General features: G+C 54.1%; 10 protein-coding genes across 10 annotated transcripts; 6 read left to right on the top strand and 4 right to left on the bottom strand.

Moving 5' to 3' along the window:
* Positions 1-680: 680 nt before the first annotated feature.
* On the top strand, positions 681-1,577 carry EI97DRAFT_387842 (uncharacterized protein; the record flags this gene model as incomplete). The annotated part of the gene is made up of 1 exon (XM_033796147.1): positions 681-1,577. One exon carries the CDS (start codon positions 681-683, stop codon positions 1,575-1,577), a length of 897 nt encoding a protein of 298 aa, XP_033649005.1.
* A 455-nt stretch (positions 1,578-2,032) lies between these two features.
* On the top strand, positions 2,033-3,653 carry EI97DRAFT_269151 (uncharacterized protein). Its single transcript, XM_033794266.1, has 5 exons — positions 2,033-2,440; positions 2,518-2,627; positions 2,699-3,101; positions 3,209-3,450; positions 3,509-3,653. Exons 1-4 carry the CDS (start codon positions 2,228-2,230, stop codon positions 3,269-3,271), a joined length of 789 nt encoding a protein of 262 aa, XP_033649004.1. The 5' UTR covers positions 2,033-2,227; the 3' UTR covers positions 3,272-3,450; positions 3,509-3,653.
* A 305-nt stretch (positions 3,654-3,958) lies between these two features.
* EI97DRAFT_462826 (putative Xaa-Pro aminopeptidase pepP) lies at positions 3,959-5,747 on the top strand (the record flags this gene model as incomplete). Its single annotated transcript, XM_033801308.1, has 5 exons — positions 3,959-4,126; positions 4,250-4,275; positions 4,389-4,550; positions 4,601-5,562; positions 5,653-5,747. 5 exons carry the CDS (start codon positions 3,959-3,961, stop codon positions 5,745-5,747), a joined length of 1,413 nt encoding a protein of 470 aa, XP_033649003.1.
* Positions 5,748-6,713: 966 nt separating this feature from the next.
* On the bottom strand, positions 6,714-7,797 carry EI97DRAFT_387863 (uncharacterized protein; the record flags this gene model as incomplete). The annotated part of the gene is made up of 3 exons (XM_033796150.1): positions 6,714-7,280; positions 7,335-7,467; positions 7,643-7,797. The coding sequence occupies 3 exons, from the start codon at positions 7,795-7,797 to the stop codon at positions 6,714-6,716; spliced, it is 855 nt and encodes a 284-aa protein (XP_033649002.1).
* A 695-nt stretch (positions 7,798-8,492) lies between these two features.
* EI97DRAFT_387837 (uncharacterized protein) lies at positions 8,493-9,834 on the bottom strand (the record flags this gene model as incomplete). The annotated part of the gene is made up of 3 exons (XM_033796145.1): positions 8,493-9,075; positions 9,131-9,690; positions 9,763-9,834. 3 exons carry the CDS (start codon positions 9,832-9,834, stop codon positions 8,493-8,495), a joined length of 1,215 nt encoding a protein of 404 aa, XP_033649001.1.
* Positions 9,835-13,113: 3,279 nt separating this feature from the next.
* On the top strand, positions 13,114-13,764 carry EI97DRAFT_462823 (uncharacterized protein; the record flags this gene model as incomplete). Its single annotated transcript, XM_033801307.1, has 4 exons — positions 13,114-13,140; positions 13,246-13,434; positions 13,510-13,623; positions 13,696-13,764. The coding sequence occupies 4 exons, from the start codon at positions 13,114-13,116 to the stop codon at positions 13,762-13,764; spliced, it is 399 nt and encodes a 132-aa protein (XP_033649000.1).
* Positions 13,765-15,186: 1,422 nt separating this feature from the next.
* EI97DRAFT_408137 (uncharacterized protein) lies at positions 15,187-16,736 on the top strand. The gene is made up of 3 exons (XM_033796636.1): positions 15,187-15,541; positions 15,594-15,955; positions 16,005-16,736. The coding sequence occupies exons 1-3, from the start codon at positions 15,353-15,355 to the stop codon at positions 16,246-16,248; spliced, it is 795 nt and encodes a 264-aa protein (XP_033648999.1). The 5' UTR covers positions 15,187-15,352; the 3' UTR covers positions 16,249-16,736.
* On the bottom strand, positions 16,717-18,746 carry EI97DRAFT_437831 (uncharacterized protein). Its single transcript, XM_033799420.1, has one exon. It carries the CDS (start codon positions 18,659-18,661, stop codon positions 16,976-16,978), a length of 1,686 nt encoding a protein of 561 aa, XP_033648998.1. The 5' UTR covers positions 18,662-18,746; the 3' UTR covers positions 16,717-16,975.
* Positions 18,747-19,733: 987 nt separating this feature from the next.
* On the bottom strand, positions 19,734-21,002 carry EI97DRAFT_268992 (uncharacterized protein). The gene is made up of 3 exons (XM_033794265.1): positions 20,888-21,002; positions 20,183-20,809; positions 19,734-20,134 (listed from the first exon to the last, which is right to left on the bottom strand). Coding segments are annotated over exons 1-3 (732 nt in total). The 5' UTR covers positions 20,890-21,002; the 3' UTR covers positions 19,734-20,031.
* Positions 21,003-21,539: 537 nt separating this feature from the next.
* Positions 21,540-23,043, top strand: EI97DRAFT_437829 (acyl-CoA N-acyltransferase). The gene is made up of 2 exons (XM_033799419.1): positions 21,540-21,856; positions 22,036-23,043. Exons 1-2 carry the CDS (start codon positions 21,587-21,589, stop codon positions 22,585-22,587), a joined length of 822 nt encoding a protein of 273 aa, XP_033648996.1. The 5' UTR covers positions 21,540-21,586; the 3' UTR covers positions 22,588-23,043.
* Positions 23,044-23,050: the final 7 nt, after the last annotated feature.

The raw sequence follows: 23,050 nt of genomic DNA, 5'->3' as shown, positions 1-23,050 counted from the left end.
CTGGAGCCCATGGCCCAACGTCCAGCCCACCCGCTGCGGCACCTCCCTCACGCTTCGCAACCTCAAGCCTCGCAACTCAGTCGTTGACACACCCACACCCACACCCACACACCTACCTAGGCCCCAACCCTCATTTCCCAACGGCTCTTCTTGACTCTGTGCCAAATAATGAAGCATTAGCGTCATAGACCTCCCTTCTCCCTTCCAAACACCTTCACCTCCCCTTGGCCCTTGGCTTCTGTCACGGCCCTTTCTGCTGCGAATCCGCCGCTCCCTATCCGAGCCTACCTCGTTTACAGCCTCCGCCATACTTCCGCCTCCCTCTGCGGCGCCAACGCCAAGGACAAGGCCGTCCACGTCGTCTTGTTTTCGCAGCAGTTCCCGACCTCCCTCGCTCTTGAGCCAGTCTCTCAGACACCCGGTCCGAGAGTTCTGCCTGACGACCGTCGAGCTCAGCAAGACACAACCGACAACGAAGCCGTGGCGCGGTTCCCGCCTGTCTAGCCACCCTCCGTCGTCCAGCCCCTTCGTCTCGTGCTACAGTACCCTCTATATACGCACAGCCGATTGGAATTGCGCTGCAGCAGTACAGAATCGTAAACAAAACCCCCGTGAATGCTGCGGCAGCTCAGTACTCACCCTCAAACCGACCACCTCCCAAGAAAACCACCACCTCGGACATGGCCGCCATAGACCCTCCCTCTGCCCCCAACCCCGCCGGCGATGCAGGCGTCCTTCCCGAGTTTCGCAGCCTTAGCCTCCAAGATGCTCCTTCTCCCCCAGCAGACGAGAACGAGCTCGACGTCATGACCATGGAACGAGAGACGGCCATGAAGCTCGTGCAGCGTGCAGTGCTGGCTCTGGCGAATGCCACCGGCGATGTGCCTGCCACACCACCTTTATCGCGGCCCGCGACGCCGAGCAGTAGCAGGGAGAACTTGCCGGCATTGATGCGTGGACACCGCCGAACAGCTTCGCGACCAGCGACCCCTATTCCGGCCGACCGGGAACCGCACCAGAGGGTGGAGCTGGATCCAGCAGAGGCAAGCCATGACGAGCCCACCATCACCGAGGGAGATATTGGCTATGGTGCTCAGCCAGAGCACATTCAGCGAGCCAACATGGCCAGGAAGTTCTTCTCCAAGACGGTGCCCAGGATCAGCCTAGAGGACTACATGAACCGGATCCAACAGTACTGCCCTCTTTCCACTGGGGTTTGGTTGGCTGCAGGGTCGTATATCCTGCGATTGTGCGTCCTGGACAAGGCTGTGCCGCTCACGCACAGGACCATGCATCGTCTCGTCCTCGCGGCGCTTGTGACGGCGATGAAAGCTCTCGAAGACCATCGTTGGCCCCAGGCACGCTTTGCAGGTGTAGGGGGCGTGGATCAGCATGCCCTCAGCCGGCTGGAGCTGTGTGTCGAGTTTCTGCTCTCGTTTGATCTCCAAATCTTCTCCCCGCAACAGATGACGGGGAATACGATTGCCCTGCAAAAGGCTGCGCAAGCGGCGACCATGTCGGCCAAGCTCCCTTCTTCATTCAACCTGCGGATATCCAACCCCAAGTATCGACAGTGAGAGGCTCCGCTGACCGTGAGGAGGAAACGGTCGTGTTTGATTTTTTCGTCGTCTGTTTGAAGTTTTGACTGGTGCATGGCATGGCGTTTGGGTTCTATGCATGCATTTGTGGCAACTGGATTTGCATGGAGATGATGTACAATAGTCGCTTTGACCGTGGACGATGGCGTCTTGGGGAGGAAGATCAAAACCACCAGTGGACATTGCGCGGCCTCCTGCTGTCCGATAGCATATGCAGGCATGCATGCAAACCCTGGTGGTTTCGTGTTTTCGGAATCAAATAGGTGACTACTGATCAATGACGAAGGTTGTAAGAAACACTCGGACGTGTGGGACTTGAAGATGACGCTTGGGGATGTTGGGGAGATCGAGGACGCTTGGCTGGAAATGGCTAGCTGATCTCCCCATCCCCGGCCCCCGATAAGATCTTCCAAGGTTCCAAGGTTCCTTGGCCGTGAAACCAACCTTGGTCAACAAGCCGGCGGGTCGTCATTTATGTTTCCTGTGGAATTTGACCTCGCCCGTTCCCGATCATTATCGAACACATAATAGACCACGCCGGGCCGTTCTGTGTTCTCTTCCCCTCGCCTCTGGCTTTTGCTTTTGCTGGCCGCCGTCGCTCGTTTATTCGCCTCCAGCCAAGTGCCGCCATGGTTCGCAATGTCTTGTTGGCGCCAGCGGCCCTCGTTGGCCTTCTTGCACCCTTCGTTTGCGCCGATGTCGAGTTTGTAGCGCCAAAAGCCGGTGACCAGTGGGAAGCAGGCGGCGTAGAAGTGAAGTGGAGGGAATCCGGTGTCGCCCCTGCCCTCACCGATCTCACATCCTACGACCTGTTCCTGTGCGCCGGCAGCAACGACGAATATGTGGGTGTGCAGTCTGAGGGCCCGAAACCCTACCGAGGTGCCCTGCTCCAGGAACCCTACTCTGACGCCTCTCTTAGGTTGACGTGCTCCACATCACAGCCGGTGGGCCCGGAAGCTTCCCTACTGGAAATAAGTATCCGGCGAGCATTGGGTCAGGTCTTGGTGCTTCGACTCCACAGAATGCATAGTATGTTCTTCCACCCGCGAGGACCAATGCGCCCTACACCGAAGCTCTACTGCTGACACAGCTTCTCCAAGTTTTTTCAGGATGACATCCACTGCTGCCAAAGGCGGAACCGTCACGAACTTCTCCCCTCGATTTTCCCTTTCAGGAATGGAAGGCACTTTCCCGCCAAATATTGTTGCCGCTCTGAAGGACGTTTCCGGCACTGACGGCCCTGGCCGTATCGATAAAACAAGCGATGGCGGCCCCGCGGCGCCGGGGGGGAACGAATTTGAGGTGGAATACACAATGCAGACGGGCCCTACGCGCTACGCGCCTATGCAGCCCATACCGCCGACCAAGATTACAAAGAAGAAAGCCACACCTCTGCACCCCACCTCCGCCTTCACAATTGCAACGACATTCCTAGCGAGACCAACGGTTCAGACGACCATTACGCAGTCCCAGACGTTTTCCATCTCGAGCAGAGAGAATACGGTGAGTACCCAGGTCCCTTTCAAGAAACTCACACACCATTCCTTGGGAGCTTGCCATTGTAGTTATCGCATGTTCAACGTGACGTCTTCATGCTCATCTTTATACAGGCTGCTCCCGCTCCTATGCCGACGGATGACATGGCCAAGTTTCTTGCGAGGTGGAAGGATTGATCCCCAATACTCGACCATGACCTTTCCTTGGTTCCCTCATTTGCGCCGGTTGATTTCCCTGGACACGGATGTTTGGGGTTCTCAGGTAGTGAGTGGTACTCGATCGGTGGCGGCGTTTAAAGGGCGAGCTTCTTGGTCTGGTGGAACGGAGCATCAAAGAGTCATTTACCGCACATCTGGCATGTCAACCATACATCCATCCATAGAATATCAATTAATACACTTCCGTCTCCCCAGTCAAAGCACACATCCGCCCCGGCCTTCGGCATCATGGATATGAGAAGCTCCCTTAGCCATGCCCCTGGCCATAGATCCTCTTCTTGGACCGCGGCTACCCGCCGCGAACACCAATCTATCCCGCCCCCACCACCACCTACCCCACCAAGAGCCGTCAGACGAACCCATCTCCGACCACCTAGCTAGGTACGATGCTGGATGAAGGTTTTCAGCGTGATCCAACCACACAATAACGCCTTTCATATCGCTGTGAGGAGCGTCTTGTTTCTCCAGCCTCCATTCTGCCTCCGAATCCGTCGTGCTCAGCTTTATCAACTCCCTCAGCCTTCAAGCCGTCACATTTCCACAGCGCGTGCATTCCACACCATCTCAAGCACGAAAGTACAGCCAAGGCCCAGCGAGAAATACAGATATAGAGAGTCCTCAGCGGCAGCAGTTACATCATCAGCCATGACCGACGCTGCACGCATTGACGCGAGCCGCAACTACGAGAAGGTGCTCCGGGGAAAGTATCCGGCGAAGGCGCATGCGAAGAAGGTGGCCGAGTGGATCTTGGAACAGGGTGGGGATAGAAGGGGTACAATCTACCTGGAGGCGCAGAAGAGGAAGTTGTTAGAGGTATGCATCTGCTGCTATATGAGCCGAGGGAGCAGCATGACATTGGCCTGTTAGTGGAGGAGATTCGATAGAGTCCCAGGGCCAACGAGCTTTGGATGAAGGAAGAGGCTGACGGTGATGCAGGATAATGATGAGGATGCACCCTTCCGGTGGGTTCTTCCTTTGGTCCTCTCATATCCGTCATTCAACGTATCCCCCTTCAGCATCGACACCCCTCTCTGGACGGACGCTAGAGTGTAAACATGGGCTAATATGTGCGCAGCCAGCGGCGGTTCTTTTATTACCTTAGTGGCTGCAACCTTGCGGACTCGTATTTGACGTACGAGATCGAGACCGAGAAACTGACGCTTTTCATCCCGCCAATCGAGCCGGACGAGGTGATATGGAGTGGGTTGCCGATGACGGTGGAGGAAGCTAAGGAGAAGTGAGGACTCTTTGCTTCTAGTGCGCAGCCCCAGACTAACAATGGCCCAGATATGATGTGGACGATGTGCAGACAACCAACGATGTGAATGCATACCTGAGCTCCTCAAGTAGCAGCGCGCTTTCCACGATTTATGCCATTCCCGAACAAGTCTCTGACCACATCACCTTTCTGGCCTATAAGGACAAGGAGCTCAGCCTCCTGAAGAGAGCAATCGAAATATGTCGCGTGACCAAGTCTCCCTACGAAGTGGCTCTCATCAAAAAGGCGAACGACATCTCCACGGACGCCCACATCAACGTCATGAGGTCCGTCCGCAACTCCAGGAATGAAGCGGAATTGTACGGCCTGTTCCTGAAATCATGCATTGAGCGGAACGCAAAACACCAAGCTTATCACAGCATCGTGGCCGCTGGCGAAAATGCCGCTACCCTGCACTACGTCAAGAATGACGCGCCAATCTCCGGGAAAGATCTTTTGCTCCTGGATGCTGGCTGCGAGGTCGACTGTTACGCGTCCGATATTACCCGCACGTTCCCCATTTCGGGCGAATTCACAAAGGAAAGCTTCAGCATCTACGAAATCGTGCTCTCTATGCAGACAAGATGTCTTGCTGCACTGAAAACTGGTGTACAGTGGGAATCCGTGCATGAGCTAGCGCACAAGGTCGCAATCGAGGGCCTCCGCTCCCTTGGCATATTGAAAGGCGACCCTTTGGAGCTCCTCAAGTCCAGAACGAGCGTAGCCTTCTTCCCGCACGGCTTGGGTCACTACCTGGGCATGGACACGCACGACACTGGCGGCAATCCCAACTACAGCGACCCCGATCCCATGTTCAGGTATCTGCGTGTGCGTGGTAACCTTCCGGCTGGCAGCGTCGTCACTGTCGAGCCCGGCATCTACTTCTGCAGATTCATCATCGAGCCTTATCTGAAGGATCCGGCGCAGAGTTGCTATATCAACGAACAGGTGTTGGAGAGATACTGGAGTGTCGGTGGCGTCAGGATCGAGGGTACGTACTCTGCTAGATCACTTTCTTGCCTTCATCTCGTCGTGGCCGTCGACAATCATGAAAGCCTCGCTGACTTGGTGCCTTTCGCAGACAATATCCTCATCACTGAAGATGGTTACGAGAATCTGACACGGGCGCCCAAGGAGGCCAGCCAGCTGGAGCGGTTCATCAAGGATATGCGTTAATCCGAGGTTTTTTTCTCCGTGCATTTCTTTCTACATTCCTTCGCGTTTGCCTTACGCTGGTTTTCGCGCCTCCTTATGCTCCGACTGCGCCGCGGTAAACGGGGCGAATAACAGTAGAGTAGATGTATGCTTGTAGGATAGATAGTATATTCTACATCTCACTGTGGCGTTAAAGATGTGCTGGCACGGACAAATCGCGCTTGCCTGTAGCTAAGAAGATACCAGTAAGTTCAACTTTATCGGAGCACATGATACATAGATTGTTGACTTGCGAGAACAAAGGCACCTCCAACAAGAACCTGGCCTCGAAGCCTTATGCTAACACGAGATTCAATCATTATAGTAAGCAGATACCAGCTTATCCCCGTTCTTTATTTGTTTTCCCCAAAGTCAGCCATAGCATGCACCGGCTCAGGTTACTGTGTAGAAACCAACAAACGTGAGTAACGCCTTGAGACACTATAGAAAACCCAAGGTAACCCAACTGAACATGTGCATGTCGAACCCCAGCACACATACGGTTCACACAACAAAGTCTAGTGTGGACCGCATGCCCACCCAGTGGATAGTGGCCGCCGCTAACTTCGCAGATACAACATCGGTGAATGGTGACGAGGAAGGTACTGATAGGTTGTTGCCACAGAAGCCCAATACATACGTTAATGTACAGACGATACGAGAACAGAATAGCAGTGTAATCGAACGGCAGCTTGACCTGACAGTAACTGGTCCCTTGCCTCAGGTAGATCATGATGAAATCGAGAAAGAGTGGGGTTGGCAGTTGACTCGGGTTACCGTTGTGCCGCCAGTGTACATTTGACTGGATGACGCCGTGCCAGATTCTGGTCTGGTTGAAATAGGGAAGAGCCTCACTCTTCCGGAAGAATGGCAGGGTACGCTCTCGCAAGAGCTGGAGAAAGGGGGAGGAAAAGAAAAGGAAGAACATCCGTTACAATCGAACCACCCCTACACTTGGCTGTGTCTCGCGCGCTTGCGGCTGCTGCCTGGGATGACTGCCGGACCACGATGCGTTGCCTCGGCCTCGCCGCCACCTCCTCGTTTGGCCTTCTCCATGTTATCGAGCACCAATTGTAGAACATCGTACGAGAACTGGGGAAACTCGAGACACATGGCCTTGAATTCGGGTTCGGCGTCGTGCCGCAGGGTGTGGCTCCTCGTTGCCCAGAACGCGGCAACCGGCTTTCGGATCGTTGCATCTTCCGGGTTGCTCTCCTTGTACACGTAGCGGGCATACGCCAGCTCGCCCTTGGCGGTCGATGCCGTGCGGTGGATCTTGCCGTGCGCGAGGGACTTCAGATCGGGAAGCTGCAGCGTGTCGGCAAGAGTGTAAACACGAGCATGGACAAGCAGGCCCAGGCCTTCGTCGTCGGGAACGGGCAATCGAGGATCTTTCTCCAACGGTGCGTCACGGGCGGCAGACGTCTTCTTGGGAAAATATTCTCCCGTGTAGAGGTACTCGATCACGGAGCCCATGGCATCAACATCGGCATCCGGATAGACGATGCGACGGGGCTAGAGACCAATCAGTCTAGATTCGAAAAGCCCAATGAAGCAGCAGGTGCTCACGCCTCCGGGTGTGAATTCGGCTATCTGCCGGGCCAGCGCGGGGGCTTTGAGAAGGACCGCTTCGTGTGCGGAGTAGGTTTGACGTTCATCCCCCGTCCCTACTACCACTTCGACAATGGGACTTTTGACTAGACTAGTATGCTATCAGCGCCAGGTTCATATGCACCCGTTGATACGAGCATCTCTCTGGTCACACTCGTTGCCAAGTTCAGTGGCAGGAACAGCACAGCGCGGCAAGACTGACACTTGGCCATAGGAGAATGTATCGCAGCAATGCTCTCGCGGGGTTTCAGGGCGCATGTACATACTCTGCGAAGAGGACGAGTTTGGGTGGCTCGGGTTCCAGCTCTGTGAGTCCTGCTTCTTCGCCGGTACCAGCACCAGCAGCTGGGTCGGCTCCCTCCATCTCAACATCCTCGGCCGGAGTCTCCTCCACTGGTGTCGGTTGTTCGATATCCGCCATGGCAACGAGGCGCGCGGGGGCAATCTGATGCTTTTCAAAGCGACGTAGGTGACGCTATAGCGAGTGGGTAGAAGAGATCTGGACGGGAAATGGTCTGGCTCCAAGCGCAGGAGACGCGAGTATATGGAATCTGAGTAGGAGAGTTGAGGGTGAGGAGTGTCCAAAAATTGAGACTGGATTGGCAAATTGGGGGGTTTCTTACCTTCAGTTCCCAAAAGCGGTTGGTTGGGCGGGTGGCTGGTTAACGTTGCGCGGGTCGTGGTCAGGACGAAGCTGGGGACTCTTTGGAGCTTTGACCGCGCGCTAAAACGTACCTGCATTAGCGTTTCCTTGCAGGGTTGGGCGTCCATGGCCAAGGGGTTTTGTTTTGTACTTGTATTGATACGGAGTATACTTGCTGACAAGACTGCCTTCAGAACGTTAACTTGAGGCTTCAGGGCCTCTAATACGCCGCACGGGTTTGAGCGATTTTGTTCAGCAGAGGCGTGCGGTAACGTTAATGGACGCACCGATCATGACTATCTATTCAACTTCAGCCTCTGCTGGTAAGGTATCTGCACACAGCAAAAGGCGATATCCATACAGACTTCAAGCAGATCGAACCACATCGAATATCTTCGGAACCCGCAGCAGTACAAGCTTTGATGCAGCTCCAAGCAAAAAGAAATCCGCGAGCGAATAGGTGGTCGGGGTTGCTATATTCTACCACCGTTTTCGTGAAACCGGTCACCAGTTGTGGGAACCGGCTTATCGGCGCGAATGGCGAAGAGCAACAGGTCCTCCAAAGGAATAAATACATAGAAGACTCTGTTGAACAGGAATGATATGGCAACGTAGGCTGTCGCAACCATGGCGTCCAGCCAGTAGTGGTTGGCTGTCGCAACAATTGTGACCAGAATGAAAGCCGGGTAGACGAGACCGAAGATCAAGTAGAAAACCTTCCAGAAGAGGGGTTTACGGGTTTGCCGCGATTCCAGAGTACGGCGATAAAGCCCCGAATGGAAAATGAGCGTGGCGCCAATGCAGAATGCATAGCCGAAATGCATCGATGGCATCGCAGCAAGTGTATTGATGTACTTTCCGCTCATCCACACGCTCTCTGCATTGTCATGCCGAACCGTATCAAGGAACCCATACTCGCGTGGTAGAAGGCGTGGTGGCATGCATGGGTAGAAGATGAAGGTCAGGAACGCGCAGAAGTTGGTCAGTGTCATTGTACGGCGGACCATGGCGAAAGTGTCGAAAGATGGAGCGACATAGTAGTACCAGCATATGAATCTGAGAATTTTTAGCAGATTGAGTTACAGCTTCTTCGAATAGTGTGACTACGGACCCTACAGTGCCCGGTATGTGGATCAGCGCATACGCTTTGTTGAGAACAGTTAAAAGCCCCTGGTGGCCGTGCATGAACCATTGCTGCACACTCCTCTCCCGCACCGGCAGAAGAAAGTGCAGTACGGTGTTGTGTTCCGTCTCCAGGACCGACAATCCATGCGCCTGCGCAACATTCCATATTCCCGTCTCTGCGAATATGTGCTGAGATGCAACGGCTGTGAAGCGGTAAAAGGCGTAGTTGACTATCCAATAAAGCATCTCGACCAGGAACGGGAATCGCTGAAGAATGCGGCTGTGGATATTATCTCGGAAACGGGCGGTATTGGGGGTATGAATAGTGAAGCAGCAACAGCTGCGTTTCTTCGGTGGGTGTTTTCGGGTAGTGACTATATCGTCATCCTCGTCCTCTGAATAAGGTTTAAGAGGTAGTAGAGCCTCCGAGGAGCCGTCGGAATCAAGACTCCCCAGTCCATTTGAAGGCGAGGAACGTTTCCTGAGGATGCGAAAGTTGCGCCGCCGTGTCATGAACATTGCTCCAAAGAGGATACAAGCAACAATCTGAAAGAGCAACCCAATGTCAGCCATATGGAAGCAGTGGTCGCAGCCGACGTAGTTGGCGGGAAAACGTACAACGGGCTCCGCCCAGCCTGGTAGTTTCCATGCTGGCTCGCTGTTCCATTCGGGTTCTCGAATGGAAGACATGCTGTTCTGCCCCGACGCCGGGATTCAACAGTTAAAGGACGTATCGAACGGTGGACTCCCTGCAGACCGACAGTGTGAATCTCGGTTACCTTGGGGTAAAGGAAGCCTAACGCCCTCCTTCCGTCATTGGTATATATAACTCTCTTCCGCCAATGCCCTTTCACACGCCACAAGTATCAGTGAGGGGGAAAGCGGAAATTCCCCCGAAAGCAATGATTGAGGAACCTTCTGGGAGAAGGAGAAGGGTGAGAAGCCGATGGCTTGCCAGTTCAAAGGGAGAGCGGGCCTTGTCCGGTGTACTACACAGTAAGGGAGGCTTGGCCTTGCTGGATCCACCTATGACGAAATGGTTGGTTATCGCAGCGAGTGCATTCGCGGAGTGGTGTAATGCCATAGGCACTGGGCAATGGGGTAGGGAAATCCATCGCATGTGCTTTCCTCTGCCCTGTAGCACATGAACAGGGCAAAAGACTATTCAGTGTTCGGGACACCGCTTGCACCGACCCTCGCCGGATCTCGACGACGCATGGAAAGACTGCACACAGCGGATGGTCGAGTGAGGAGCGCCGAGAAGCGTCTAGGTTGCTCGCGTGGTGTTTGGGGGCATACTGGTACTGCATGTACTATTAGGGAGTCTTCACTCTCGCCGCCGTTGGGGGATGGTGGTGATGAATTGGATCGAGATGGCCGATGTTGAGAAGCGCAACATATCCCCGGCGGTCTTGCTTTCTTGCTTTCTGAAACTGAAGCGCAGCTTCGTCCGAGTGAGTACTGTGGTGCTATGGTAAACTGTGCAACTGGGAGCCAACAGCCCTTGGGTTCAAATGTTGGTCGAGTGCAATCGGCACGTGGTTTGGGACACTGCAGACTGCAGGTGACGTCGGTGGTGTCGGCATCAGGCTTGCTTACCTACCCCAGTAAAGGCGCGACTAGCGCGTTATGTTGCATCTGAGGACATCAAACCCGCCTTGCTATTTTTTACTGTGTACCCTAGGGTAGGTACACGGCACGGCGCACAGGGCCAATCCTTACCTATGTACAGTAGCATGGCCGACGGATACGAGATACGCAGGTAAAGATGCGAGACGGTGCCAGCTGAAGATGGATGATGCCCCATCCATCATACTGTGTACTCGTGCCCCCTCCCGCTCGAGAAAGAGCCTTCAACTGTCGCATCGTTCCAAGCTCACTTTTGCATCCACAGTATACCCGCAGTACTGTGTACACAATAATAGGCCATGCCGAGTCCACACAGTACTCCGTACAGTACATAGCGTTCTGGCCGAGGCTCCAGTACCATGGATTTGGTTTTGGCCGGCTTTCGACTTGGGAAGTTCGCGGCGGCAAGTCCAACTCCCCCCACAGTAGTGTTTGATTCCAGTTACAGATATTCCACTATATCCGTGGCCGAACTACTACGTTAGACACCGGGCGAGCTTTGAAACGGCAGATGCATGGCTTCAACAGCTTTCTTTTGCCTTAGCGGCATGAGAAGCCCATTGCACGCACGTCATTGGCGGATATTTTTGGACAAACCGCAGATCTCTCCAAGTCACCCGGCCCCAAGGCCCCTCACAGTACTCCGTACTATGTACATAGTACATACTATGTACATAGTACATACTGTGTACATAGTACACAGGATGTTAGTACTCGATATTCCTCCCTACTGTGATCTACTGTGTATATCTACTGTGTATATCTACTGTACAAGTACTCTGTACTTACTTAGTAACAGTAACAATATGCTCGAGCTGCCCTGCCCCAGCCTCTGATTCTTGCTTATGCTCGCCAAAGAAAAAGACCTGAACCCGTGCTTGCAAAAATACCACCGCCCCCTCTGATTGGCGGTTGGTCGCAAAACTTTCCGACCCCCCTGAACACTTTCCAGACGCCTGGATCCCGCCCTGAACCCCGTCCTCGACCCCATCTTGGGGAGCCGGCGCAGGCCAGACATACTGTTACCTACTGTGTAAGGTACGAAGGCATACACAGTAAGAAAGAAGGCAATGGGAGTCTATGAATCCTCGAGGTTGAAAGAAGCAAAGAAAGCGAAGCACATGGCCCAAAGACGGGTTGCCGCTTACCACAGTATATTGGTGCTTGTCCCAGAGCGCGGGGGGATGGGCTTCAGGCGATTCAGGCCGCACCCCAACCCTCCGACCATCTCATGAAAAAGGATGCACGCGCGTGTACCCTCCGTCCTAACTAAATAGTAACTTGTCGTTGGCAATTGCCTTTTCACCTCTGTCTGCTCCGTCTACCTTGGTAGTCTACAAGTAGTACACAGTACCTTAGGGTACTGTCTGCGCTCGCTCCGAGTTGTCGGTGGACAGTCGACATGGAGGCTGACACGAGATATATGCATCCTTGCACTCAAACTTGTCTGCTTCTTTACTGCAACTTCTGGTCCATGGAAGCCGCCCTTCGGAACTACTCTCTCGGGGGAGTTGGTCTTGCGAGGTCGTCGTAACATCCTGCCCAATCATTAGCTAGAGTCATCGCCGAGTGAACCATGCACCGTGGATTGTTGGGCCGTTCGGCTTGGATCCTTGCTCACAAAACAGCTAGTGCTTCCCCTTGAGCGTATGAACGAAGCCAGTGCGCACACCGTATGAAAAAATGGGGGGTGGCAACACGGTTTCCGATCATGGCCCACCGCCTCGCTGTCGACCCATCATCCCCAACTGTGAGCCGCACGCAGAAGCAAGCCCTGTCCAGCTGAAGTGTAGGGTGAGGATGGGGCACCAAGCGCTCTGGTATTCATTTCGTATTCGAGTTCGAGCCCTCCCCCTTATGGCAGACTGAGGCAGCGCGTAGTGACGATGGCCTTGGAAATGGATGCGGCAAAGGACGGAAAGGCACCGGTGAAGATGCACACTTTTGGACCCACATACTTTTTTGGGAAGGGATAGTTGCTGTGACCCAAAGTCAAGTGACTGTCCATACTCGATATAAGTATCACTCGAATTCCCCTAGATATACCATATGGAGTACACAACGACAGAGACATTCTTGATCCCATCGCTTTACCACTCACACCTCCACCACCACCTTCTCAAGCTCCCCAAGCCAACCAACCGCGCCGCCAACCGCGGTAGATCTCGACCCTTTCTCCGCGCGAGCTTTCACAGAATATTGGAGGCGTCAACCTAGGACGGCTCCAGCACGTTTGCCAAAACGTATCCCATATACTTCCTCCCGTTACATCCCTTCTCCATCGCTATCAACCTTGGCACCGGACAAACGGCAGATGTGAGAAAACCTGCAGTGCACACAATGGCTTCGGGTAACCCTAGTAAAACTGTAGGTTCATATGATGGCAACATTTCAGTAGAGGGGAGATACTCCCCGTCCCTAGCTACAGTAGAGGCTTCAGGAGTGACACATGTATGCTAATGCATTCGCTAGTATCAGGCTTCCTGTCACTGTCAGCTGATACGCTACAATGTTACGTTATCTCCGCCATTAAATGATGTCAACAGCTGGGTTGTTGAGTGCAACTGTTCCATATGTGCACGGAACGGTTATCTCAATGTCTACGTTCAAAATGAGTGTATTCAGTTTGAAACAATCGGCCTGGAATCGGACCTGGTTGAGGTAAGGCTCAGCTGCCATTCTCCAAGTACTAACATCTCTTTCGCACACCAGCATAGATACTCACAGAGTACGCAGAAATATCGATTCGGCAAGGAGCGGGTGCAGCACTATTTTTGCAGCAGGTGCGGTAGCAGTCTGATGGCAGAAAGCATCGAACCGGGCTTTTACGAAGGCGTCAAGGCCCTCAATGTACGTTCCTTGCCCCAATTCTCGGGCACATACTCTGCTCGCCCATGGACTGACGCTAATGTGTCTGCACAGGTCCGCATGTTTCACGATGTTGACGTGAGGACGCTACAGCGCCGCCAGGTTGATGGCAAGAGTCTTTGATGACACCCTATCCGAGGGTAGTTTTCTGATTACAAAATCTCCGGCACACTGTGCGCCCATTCCTTCAAGATTCGACACAGTGTTACGCACCCAGAGTCTGAGTGGAGACTAGAGCAGCGATCTATCTGCTCTTCCCAAAGGTTGCCTCCTCCGATGTCATGTTGAATGATAGTACTAGTAGTCTAGTAGCCTTGGATGGCGAAAGCTTCAAAACTCGATACGGCAAGTATTTTGCAGCTCTGCATTTGTTGGATATTCCCATGTTTCACTCCCGACTTCAAAACCGCATCCTATAGAGAGTATCAGAACGAACGAAGCCGTTCTTACACCTCCAGGGATGAATAATCCTACCTAGGTACAGATTGTTCCCACACCAGGCATGTCGTATCCGTCGCATATGACTCGAGCTCTTTTGTGAATAAATTCTGTTGACCTGCCGGGCGCGTGTAGGACAGCTTGGCAATCTATATTCACAGTGTAGCGCTGTCATGCAGGACGGCGCCAACACGGTAAGGAGATCTAAACAACACTGCACACTGTACCCAAGACATCGACATTCACACAATGTTCCTGCTGTTGCGATTGCGCCCAGGGCAGCGTGCAACCTTTGGGCGGCGGAGATCAGAAATAAATATATAAGGGTGGTGCCTTCATGCATCCCCGTCTACAACCCCATTAACGGTTGCCGAGCTCAGTAGAAACCGCACATAGAAAACTCGTAAGCTGTTGCACGCAACTAACGGCCGGATCTATCTATACTAATGGCTCTATGTAGAATAGTTTCTCTGGAATCGTGCCTCCTTAAATCGTCCATCCTATCCCACGGATGCGTTTTCAATCCAATCCAACTCTCGACAGCCTGGACAGATATCTGACAAATGTATTGCCTCTCGGCCTCGCCACTTGATCGAGAGGAGGAAACCGTCGTCACGTGAGATCGCGGAAAACGTTCGACGCGTCCGCACGTGAGAGGTACGCTTCTCAAGAGGTTTCCCATCCCGGACGTCCAAGTAGCTGATCGGGTGAGAAAACGCTACCTTATAGTCTCTAAGAGGCACCGTGCCTCTACAATTCCCTGCCTACCGCATATGGAGAGGGCAATCCCCGCGCCTCCAAGCCCCAGTCCTGAACCTTGGAAGGTTGGCGATTCCCACCCGGACCCCTCCCCCGCGACGTTGACCCTACGCCCTGTGCCTGCGACCCTCCCGCCCTTTAGACTCTCTGGTGCCATGGCAAATGCGCACCCAGTACTGCTGACCCCCTCGTACTAACATACTCGAAGACATAGACACCATCACCGACAGCGTGCCGCCAGCGCAAGAAGCATACAATGCGCAGATGTGGCTGAGTACTCCCACAAGCGTGCAGGCGGCCTCCCTCTTGCAAAAGGACATCCTGACTACAACCCTGCGCAGTCCTGCCCACCCATCCTCTCCAAAGCCTCCGCCCTCTTCTTCGAATCTTTTTCCAAGACGTGCTGATTACCTCCAAGTATCCTATCCCATCTCTCTGCACCCCAGTCCCTCCAAACCCAGTGCCATTGTCCGTCTTCAGCATACGCTGAGCAATTCAGGCACCCACTTCACTGATGCACAAGAGACTGTTCTTCGCGCTGCTCATAACACTCCTCCTCGAGCCAGCGGCCGCAGCCAGCCCAGCAATGGATGCTACCCTGCCGCTGGCTCCAATGGAGTCGACTTACCCCGACCCTGATGGCATCCTTGCTGGTATTTGTGGTCTTTGTAGCATGCCGCTCGACTGCTGTTCTCATGCTTTGGTACAGTTGTGTTCCTGTCTTTTCTGAGAATTAGTCACTTATGCTTCACCAGAATTCGCAGCCAATAATCACAGCCGACACGCTACTAAATCATCCCGAATGGCCTGCCAGCTCCCGGCTAGTGCTAGAGGACTCGCCTGAACCGCAGCCACAGCACCCACGTTCGCCGATGGATTCTTCCGAATCGGTGCCCTTATACAACGCATTTCTTCGGCGTCTAGAGTGTGATTCCACTTCCGTATCAAGACACACAATTGAGATCCATGTCCACCATACATATCTTCCCGGTGATCGCATTGCCCAGCAAGGTGAGAGACGGCCACATTCACAAAGGAGGCACCCGCCACGGACTGGCGGATTCCCATGCTCCTTTGAAGGCTGTGACAAGGCTTTCGATCGCAGGTGTGAACTCAAGTGAGTACCGATGCACTCCATTCGGCTTGTTGGGCGCTGACACTTGCAGTCGTCACCAGAAGATCCACCTTGATCGGTCTGAGCGGCCTCACAAGTGTCCCATATGCCATGAGGGGTTCTTATATCCCAAAGATCGCAACCGACATCAGCGAACCCATGACCCACTCGCTTCCCCTGGAGCGACCCTTTACTGCCACCTCCCTGGGTGTAATAATGTCGACGGCTTCTCGCGCCGTGATAACTTGCTGCGACACCAACGCAGGCAGCACCCGAATACGGTGATCAGCGCATAGAAAACCTAGGGCTCATCATCCTCGGGGGTTCTTGACCCGGCTGCCGGGCGTCGCGTTTGCTCCTCTTCCGTCTCGTTTTGCGACATGTTCCCGCTGTTCTAACACTCCTTTCTCCTTTCCGACGTGATGCATGGTGCCATCTTACACGCGTATTTACATTTGGGCCTATTCGTTAATACCCCTTTCTAGCATGGAAAAGTGTGCTGGCCTTTTGTTGAACTAATTTGGGTTTCATGCTCCATCAGTTTTCCGTTATGGCTCGCAACCCGTTCACTCTCGCACCGGTCAGTGATTGGCAAAATATCCCAGTTTCCTCTGCCAAGACAGATTGTTTATGGCGCCACAAGTGAGAAGGAGGCTGCCGTTTTATTTCTCTTGGGCTTTACATACCAGTTGTCTTTACGAGCTTGACTATACTGCTGGTAAGCCATTGCCATCACCGATTGTTGTGTACGCCAGAGGAATCACCAAAGAAGACATTTGTAAATTGTGCCCCTCGCGCGTAAACCATTGGTGCCTATTCGTCGCAGAGTGCCTCGTGACACACGAGATAGCATGCGCACCCTCTACGGCTGTGCAATATTGCAAGGTTTCTGAACTGCAGGATATCGAAGGCATCGGACGTAATGAACCTGTTCGACATTGCAACAGATGGCCATACCATCCGAAAGTCACAAGTGGTTTCGACTACCACTGAGAGAGCGAGGCAAGACGGTACCCGCCATCCTTAACGTATCTTGTACAAGCAAGGCTTCAGAACCTTTGCGTCGGCCTCGTCCCCGCCATCACCATCCCCATTCGCAGCCGCCACGGCAAGGAACTTCTTCCCCTTGATGCCCATTCGCATAGCTGTTGCCGAGTCACCTTTGTCCTTTGCTCGCTCCTTGGATACATCTACGTTCTTCCCTTTCGTCGGCGCCACTCCCTTGACGAACTGCATCTTGACGAACATTTTGTTGCTCAAATCCACCGCTTCAGACGGGCGCTCAGGTGGAGCATCCAACACAAACCCGCGAGATCGTAAGACGGCCACAAAGGCGCTTACATCTGTGCCTTCCTGCTGGGAATCCACGCCGTCCACCTGAGTCGCAAGTTCGGCTTCGTCGGCGGAATCTTCTGGGCCGTCTTGTCCGACCGCACTTTCCTTCTTGCCCTTTTTCTTTTTTCTGCCGTCTGTTCTTCGCAACGAGCCGATGGAATTGATGGGTGGTGCACCCCTGGCTCTTCCTACGCGGCCAAACCGTGACTTGATCTCACTGACCCAGAGTTCACCACGCCAGCGAAGGATACGCCAGGCTTCGTCGATGAAGTCAAGCCAGTTGGTGCCCATGAGCGCGAGGCAGAAGATAGCCACATCCACGCTGGCATCTGGTAGAGGCAGCGCTGAGATGTCCGCTATCGTGACCAGGTCTGCCGTGGGGCCCCTTGGCTTCGAGAGATCGAAAGAGTGTAGAGTGAGGTTGAGTGGCTTGAGGGAAGATTGAAGACGATACGAGAGCGACGCGGTACCACAGCCCAAATCTGCAATCGTGGAGTGGCCGCGCGAGTTCCGTGGCAAAGGCTTCAGACTTGACGGAGTGGCAGCGCCAGAATCTTCCTTGGATGCCTTTTCCCCCTTCATGTTTGTCTCTCGCCGCTTCTTGTCCTTCCACACGTTCTTCGTACGAATGTTCCCTCGCGAGAGAATGGCATCGACATACCCATCCACTGGGTTCTGCGGCCACACTTCGACTTGTTGCGCGAATCCCCGGTGGTAGTCTTCGAACATATCGGGGTTGTCTTTGAAAAGATCCAAGGATTCTTTCGATGGCTTCGTGTATAGCGACTCATTCAGATGTCGGAAGCGCGCACTTATCAACTTCGCTCGCATCGATTTTTGAAGAGGGGTCAGGGTTGGCGGCTCGGCGTTTAAAGGCGAAACGGTTGCAGTGGCAGGGGGTTGCGTCGTTGACTCGGCCATGTTGTCTGGGGTAGAAGCCGGCTGGTGGTTCTGCTTGCGCTTCTTCTTCTTCTCGCGCTTCGAGGGTACGTCCACGGAGCCCAGTTGTTCTTCTGGGACTGATTCCGGAGGACCCTCATATTGACTCCTACCATCACCAGCGCCTACCGGGCCCTTCCCATCACTCTTCCTCTTCCGTTTCTTGCCAGTCTTTTCTGACATCACTTCGGCGTTCGGTGCTGCCATATTCGATGTCTCGGATGCGTTCGTCCGGTGCATGTTGTCCTTTCCACCCACGACCCTCTCCCAATATTCTCCAACGTTCCCTGCGTCGATTTCAACCTGTTGTCGTTGCTCCCGTTTCTGTCTCCGCTTCTTGCTTTTCTTGCCCTCCGGAGGCCCATCTTTGGCCTTGGGCTTCTCAACCTGTGTGGTTAGGGTTGCAGACAGGTTCCAGCCCGGAACTGAGAACATTTCGAGATTGCGAATAGCAAAACTCTGGAGTAGATGGGTTTGCGCAGATACGCTGGCTGTTTCGCGTGGTGAGTTTCGCAGTTTCACTACCGAGATAAAAGTAGAAGCATGGAATTTCTGAGGTGGCTTAACGTTCCTCCGAGCGCCGAAGTCCAAAGTGTGGGGTTTGGTTAGCCGCCCCCTGCACCTAGCTAGCTATTAGGTAATACAATGTACTACGGTGGTGACGGAGTACAGTAATAATAGTCTCACGCTTTTCTGAAGGGAACAAACGGATAATAACCACACAGAAGGAATAGTATGTGCATATGTATACAGGAGTAGCAGCCACGTTTTCTGCATAGATCAGACGGCTGCAAGTTAGTCTAGTTCCCTTGTGCCACGCAACAAGTCTCGTGAGCTGTCGTTTTCCAGTCGCGATGTGGAATCGATAGAGATGAGGACTACATAAGCTTAAGGAACAAACCAGCAAAAGCGGACATTGACACGAAGGTCACATGAGTCAAGAAAATGACATCAATGGTGGCTTTGGATGGCAGACCGGGCTCTTGATGAGCACGGTGACATGTTTGATTCGTATCCCTTCACCAGCCTGAAGAAACGGATACCTGTAGCCGCGTGGCGCGGAGATGTGATGATGAAGACACAGGAAATGATCGGTCAACCTCAACTTGTCACCCCTTTATGGATATATATCGTGAGGGGATACTCGAAGTCAGGAGTACATCCCTTTTTCCCATGGGGCCCAACCCATGCGGAGAACCCAAGTCTATGAGTTCTCCAAAAGGAGGGTGGCCGCTAATTCGACGTTACCACCGGCTGCCTGCAGCGCTTGAATTACAGCCTCTCGAGCGAAGCCCAGGTTTGTGAGCTGTTCGATGTCGGCCGCCGGCAACGCATTCGCAGGGCCGGAGTGAGGTGAAGTCAATGACTCTGAGCCTGTCCTTGGGCCTGACGCACTGGATACTTCGGCCGGCGCTCTTGGATGTGAACCAGCCGGTCTTACAGTGCCTGAACGGGCTCCGATCTCAGTGCCATCCGGACCAGGAATGGTAGGTTCGTCCAGCTCAGCGTCCACCAGGGCCTTTGGTATGTCATGCTCCGCCAGGAAGGGCACCTCGATATTTTCGAAGCAAAGGGCGTTCTTCTCCAAATCGATCTTCATTTTGTACCGTCTAAGCATGTCCAGGCCGAACAGCAGTTCGACGTCCTTACCCTCCATGACGGTAAACGCGCAAGGCATGACGGCACCACCAATCCTGATCTCTGCATGGTGGACGCGGCCGAGGATACGGGCTGTCCCGACGCCCTTGGCAATGCCACCAAAGCGTGTATCCATCAATCTCATGATGCCGCACTTTTCAGCGGCGCTAGGGGACATGATGGTGCTCTGGGCGCCCGAATCGACGAATGCCTTGATTGGGTGCCCATTCACTTCGGCATTCACGTACAGCATGTGCACTTGGCTGAAGACTAAGTCTTGTGGTTAGCATCGGCAGAAATCGGGAAGCAGGGGCATACCGACACTCGGGATTGTGCTCGTACGCGTGCTGGAGATTCTCGGCGATGCGGTCGCGGCGGATCAAGTCCTCAATCTTCTGCTGTGCCTCGGGGTTGAAGGGGTCCTCATTCAAGAGAGCGTATTGGACATCGCGTTCGCGGTCGCGCTCCTGTTCCAAGCGCGCCATTTCCAAGTACTGGTTTCGCCAGCGGTCCCGGTCGTTGAGAGCGGCAAACAGCTCAGGTGACTGATGGCGAAGCGCCGCCTGGGCGCCGGGGTTGCTCAAGATGCTTTGTCTTATAGCTTCGGGGTCGGGTCGACCGACTGGGTTCGCGGTTGAGGTGCTGTTACTGCCTCCGCCGATCTGGTTTGGCGTCTCTCGGGACGGCCCTTGCGGCGGGCGGCGGATGAGCAGGGCGAGCATCTCACCATCCTTGATGCCGGCATCCTCGAGCGTATGCGCATCGTTTCCCAGGGCCTGACCATTGAGGAAGAATCGCTGGGTATCGACGGGGAAGGTGGTTTCGGCCTCGACGAAGGCCTTGAGATCCTTTACGGTGAGGCCCGGTGGCAGGTCCAAGGTCAGCAGGTCCTGATGATTCTCGGCGTCTCGGTTGGGGCCGCTGATGGATATGGTGACGCGTGGCCTACTCGAGCGAACGGTTAGCCGTCGGGCCCAGCTTGTCACACGGCAACGGTAGGCTGGGAGGGGAGGGGGAACTCACATGGTAGGTAGCGGATAGGAGGGAATGCGGGCTCCTTCCGGGGTTATGCAGCTGTTTCTGAATCGGTGTAAGACGGGGTAGTACACTGTACACTGTGCCCGGGGTGGAATGGAAACGGGGGTGCTTTGGGGAGCTTGGGAGCTTGCGGAGACTCAGGTGAAGCCCAAAGGGAGAGCCAGGCGCAACCAGGAGCAAAAGGGAGAGATTCCGTGGCAACCTTGAAAACGTTATGGTGGGTGCCTTGCTGGAAGGCGACGGGAGGAAGGGCGCAGTTAATAATCAATGGGCGAGGAGGGACGGCGGCATGGCGGGGGGAGTGAGAGAGCAGGCAGACAGCGTAGCGCTCGGTAGGTATCTATGCTTTCCTCTTCCTGGGTCCACGGGTTATTCCCTGAATAGGGAGGGTACAGGTGAGGTTAGGGAAGGGTGTTGTCCTGCGCGAGTTGCGTCCATGGATTAGATGACATCTCTGGAGTTCTGGAGGCATCGGGGCCCTCAAACGTGCTGCTGCCCAGCTGCCCAGGTGGACGACGCCCAGGGCGGGGTGAACGATGTCACGTGACTGTTAGCGATGCCAAGATTCTTAGGGCGGCTTGGCAATTGCTTGATTTGGATGCACGGGAGCATACTGTGACTTCTCGACTACTGCTAGACTACCGCTCCTTGCTCCGTATTCCAATATCCCCTCTATATATCTATATGCCGCGCGACGTCGAGTCGGAGAAAGCCACCATCGAGGGCCTGCCGCCGCTCTCAAAGGACGGTGACAGCCACGTTGCCACCTCCAGCTCCCCCGAAGCGGAACCTATGCCGCTGTACCGTATCCCCACCACCTTTCTCGACGAACGCTTCCGGAAAATGGCCCCTCTCCATCCCTATGTGCTGCTTCTCAACCAGGACGACCTGGACGACTGCGACTGGCTGGAGCACGTCGCCTTTGACCCCAACGAGGCCGCGTCGCGCGAGAAGGTACCGCGCATTCTGTCATTGCCCGTGTGCCGCCTTGAACCCACCCGTGCTTCCTTGCGCGCGGCGCAAATGCCCCAATACACCAGCCAAGCCCTGCGGTGCACTGCAAGATTGCATCCAACTCTCCTTTCCGATGCCGTGACCGTACCCGGCCAACATCTCTAAGCTGACTTTGTCAGGTCGAATATCGCCTCCACACCAGTGGCGAACTATGTAGCGGCATCTTCTCTTCCGCTTATCCCACGTCGCCGGAAAAGCTGGGGGAACTGGTCCGCAGTCGAGACTTTTCGCAAATAGATGCTACTGATTCCAATCGTAGACGCGTCCTGCTGGGCCACATAATAGCAACCAAACACTTCGCCCCCTTGGTCACCGATTCGTCCATGGACTATCCCAAGGACTGGCGCACCAACTACGAGCTCGCGCCGTCTTCAGGCACGGGCCATCACGAAGATGGTCAAACGGTTTGCCTTCACTCCCTCTGTGTCCATCCTGATTTCCAGGATTTAGGCTTGGGCCGTGTACTGCTGAACAGCTGGACCCAGAGGATCAAGGAATCCCGAACCGCCAAGAGGATCGCGCTGATTTGCAGAGAAAGATACATTTCATTCTATGAGCGTGCAGGCTTCCGTGAGGTCGGCGAAAGCAAATGTCAATATGGTGGGGGAGGCTGGTATGACATGGTGATGGAGTTCAGCGAGACTGGCTTCGAAAACGATGTGGAGGAATGAGAACGCTGCCTATCTGCATTTTTGAAGATTCTCCTATCTAGGATGGCCGAATCTGCTTGTCTCCTGGACTTCGTGGGGCAACTCTAGCCCAACGTCCCGCCTAATTGGCCATCTCGTTCACCACGTGCACCTTCAAGATCGACAGAATAGGGATTACAACCAACCCTGGTTGCGTTCCTTGACATTGAGTAGAACTCTCCCGCCTCACATCACCGACAGCGTGGATATTTGGGCTTCGTTCTTGATGCACATGGTATATGGGGGAAGGCGCGATTGGCGATACGTATACCGCCTTCCGCACGTCTCCATCATGATAATTGCCGCCCAGAGCTACATCGGGTCGGATATTGTGGTGGTACTACTTGCAGTTCTGGCGCCTGGTTCCGCTTTCGACTCTCTTGAACTTTCGCCAGCTAGTGACACTCGTGTAAACTTCGCTAAGATGAAGCTTGGAACACCTTCA

The sequence above is a fragment of the Westerdykella ornata genome (genome assembly GCF_010094085.1).
Source record: "Westerdykella ornata strain CBS 379.55 unplaced genomic scaffold EI97scaffold_58, whole genome shotgun sequence".
In the NCBI taxonomy this organism is placed as follows: Eukaryota; Fungi; Ascomycota; class Dothideomycetes; order Pleosporales; family Sporormiaceae; genus Westerdykella; species Westerdykella ornata.
Note: the sequence above shows the minus strand (reverse complement) of the source record. Positions and strands in the feature narration are given on the sequence as shown.

Coding starts and splice junctions, on each gene's coding strand:
- EI97DRAFT_269151 (XM_033794266.1), top strand. CDS start 2,228: ATGGTTCGCAATGTCTTGTTGGCGCCAGCGGCCCTCGTTGGCCTTCTT. Junction 2,441..2,517: donor CCGGCAGCAACGACGAATAT/GTGGGTGTGCAG, acceptor CGCCTCTCTTAG/GTTGACGTGCTCCACATCAC. Junction 3,102..3,208: donor TCTCGAGCAGAGAGAATACG/GTGAGTACCCAG, acceptor ATCTTTATACAG/GCTGCTCCCGCTCCTATGCC.
- EI97DRAFT_408137 (XM_033796636.1), top strand. CDS start 15,353: ATGCACAAGAGACTGTTCTTCGCGCTGCTCATAACACTCCTCCTCGAG. Junction 15,542..15,593: donor ACTGCTGTTCTCATGCTTTG/GTACAGTTGTGT, acceptor ATGCTTCACCAG/AATTCGCAGCCAATAATCAC. Junction 15,956..16,004: donor GATCGCAGGTGTGAACTCAA/GTGAGTACCGAT, acceptor TGACACTTGCAG/TCGTCACCAGAAGATCCACC.
- EI97DRAFT_437831 (XM_033799420.1), bottom strand. CDS start 18,661: ATGTTCTCAGTTCCGGGCTGGAACCTGTCTGCAACCCTAACCACACAG.
- EI97DRAFT_268992 (XM_033794265.1), bottom strand. Junction 20,135..20,182: donor GAGCACAATCCCGAGTGTCG/GTATGCCCCTGC, acceptor CACAAGACTTAG/TCTTCAGCCAAGTGCACATG.
- EI97DRAFT_437829 (XM_033799419.1), top strand. CDS start 21,587: ATGCCGCGCGACGTCGAGTCGGAGAAAGCCACCATCGAGGGCCTGCCG. Junction 21,857..22,035: donor AGGCCGCGTCGCGCGAGAAG/GTACCGCGCATT, acceptor TGACTTTGTCAG/GTCGAATATCGCCTCCACAC.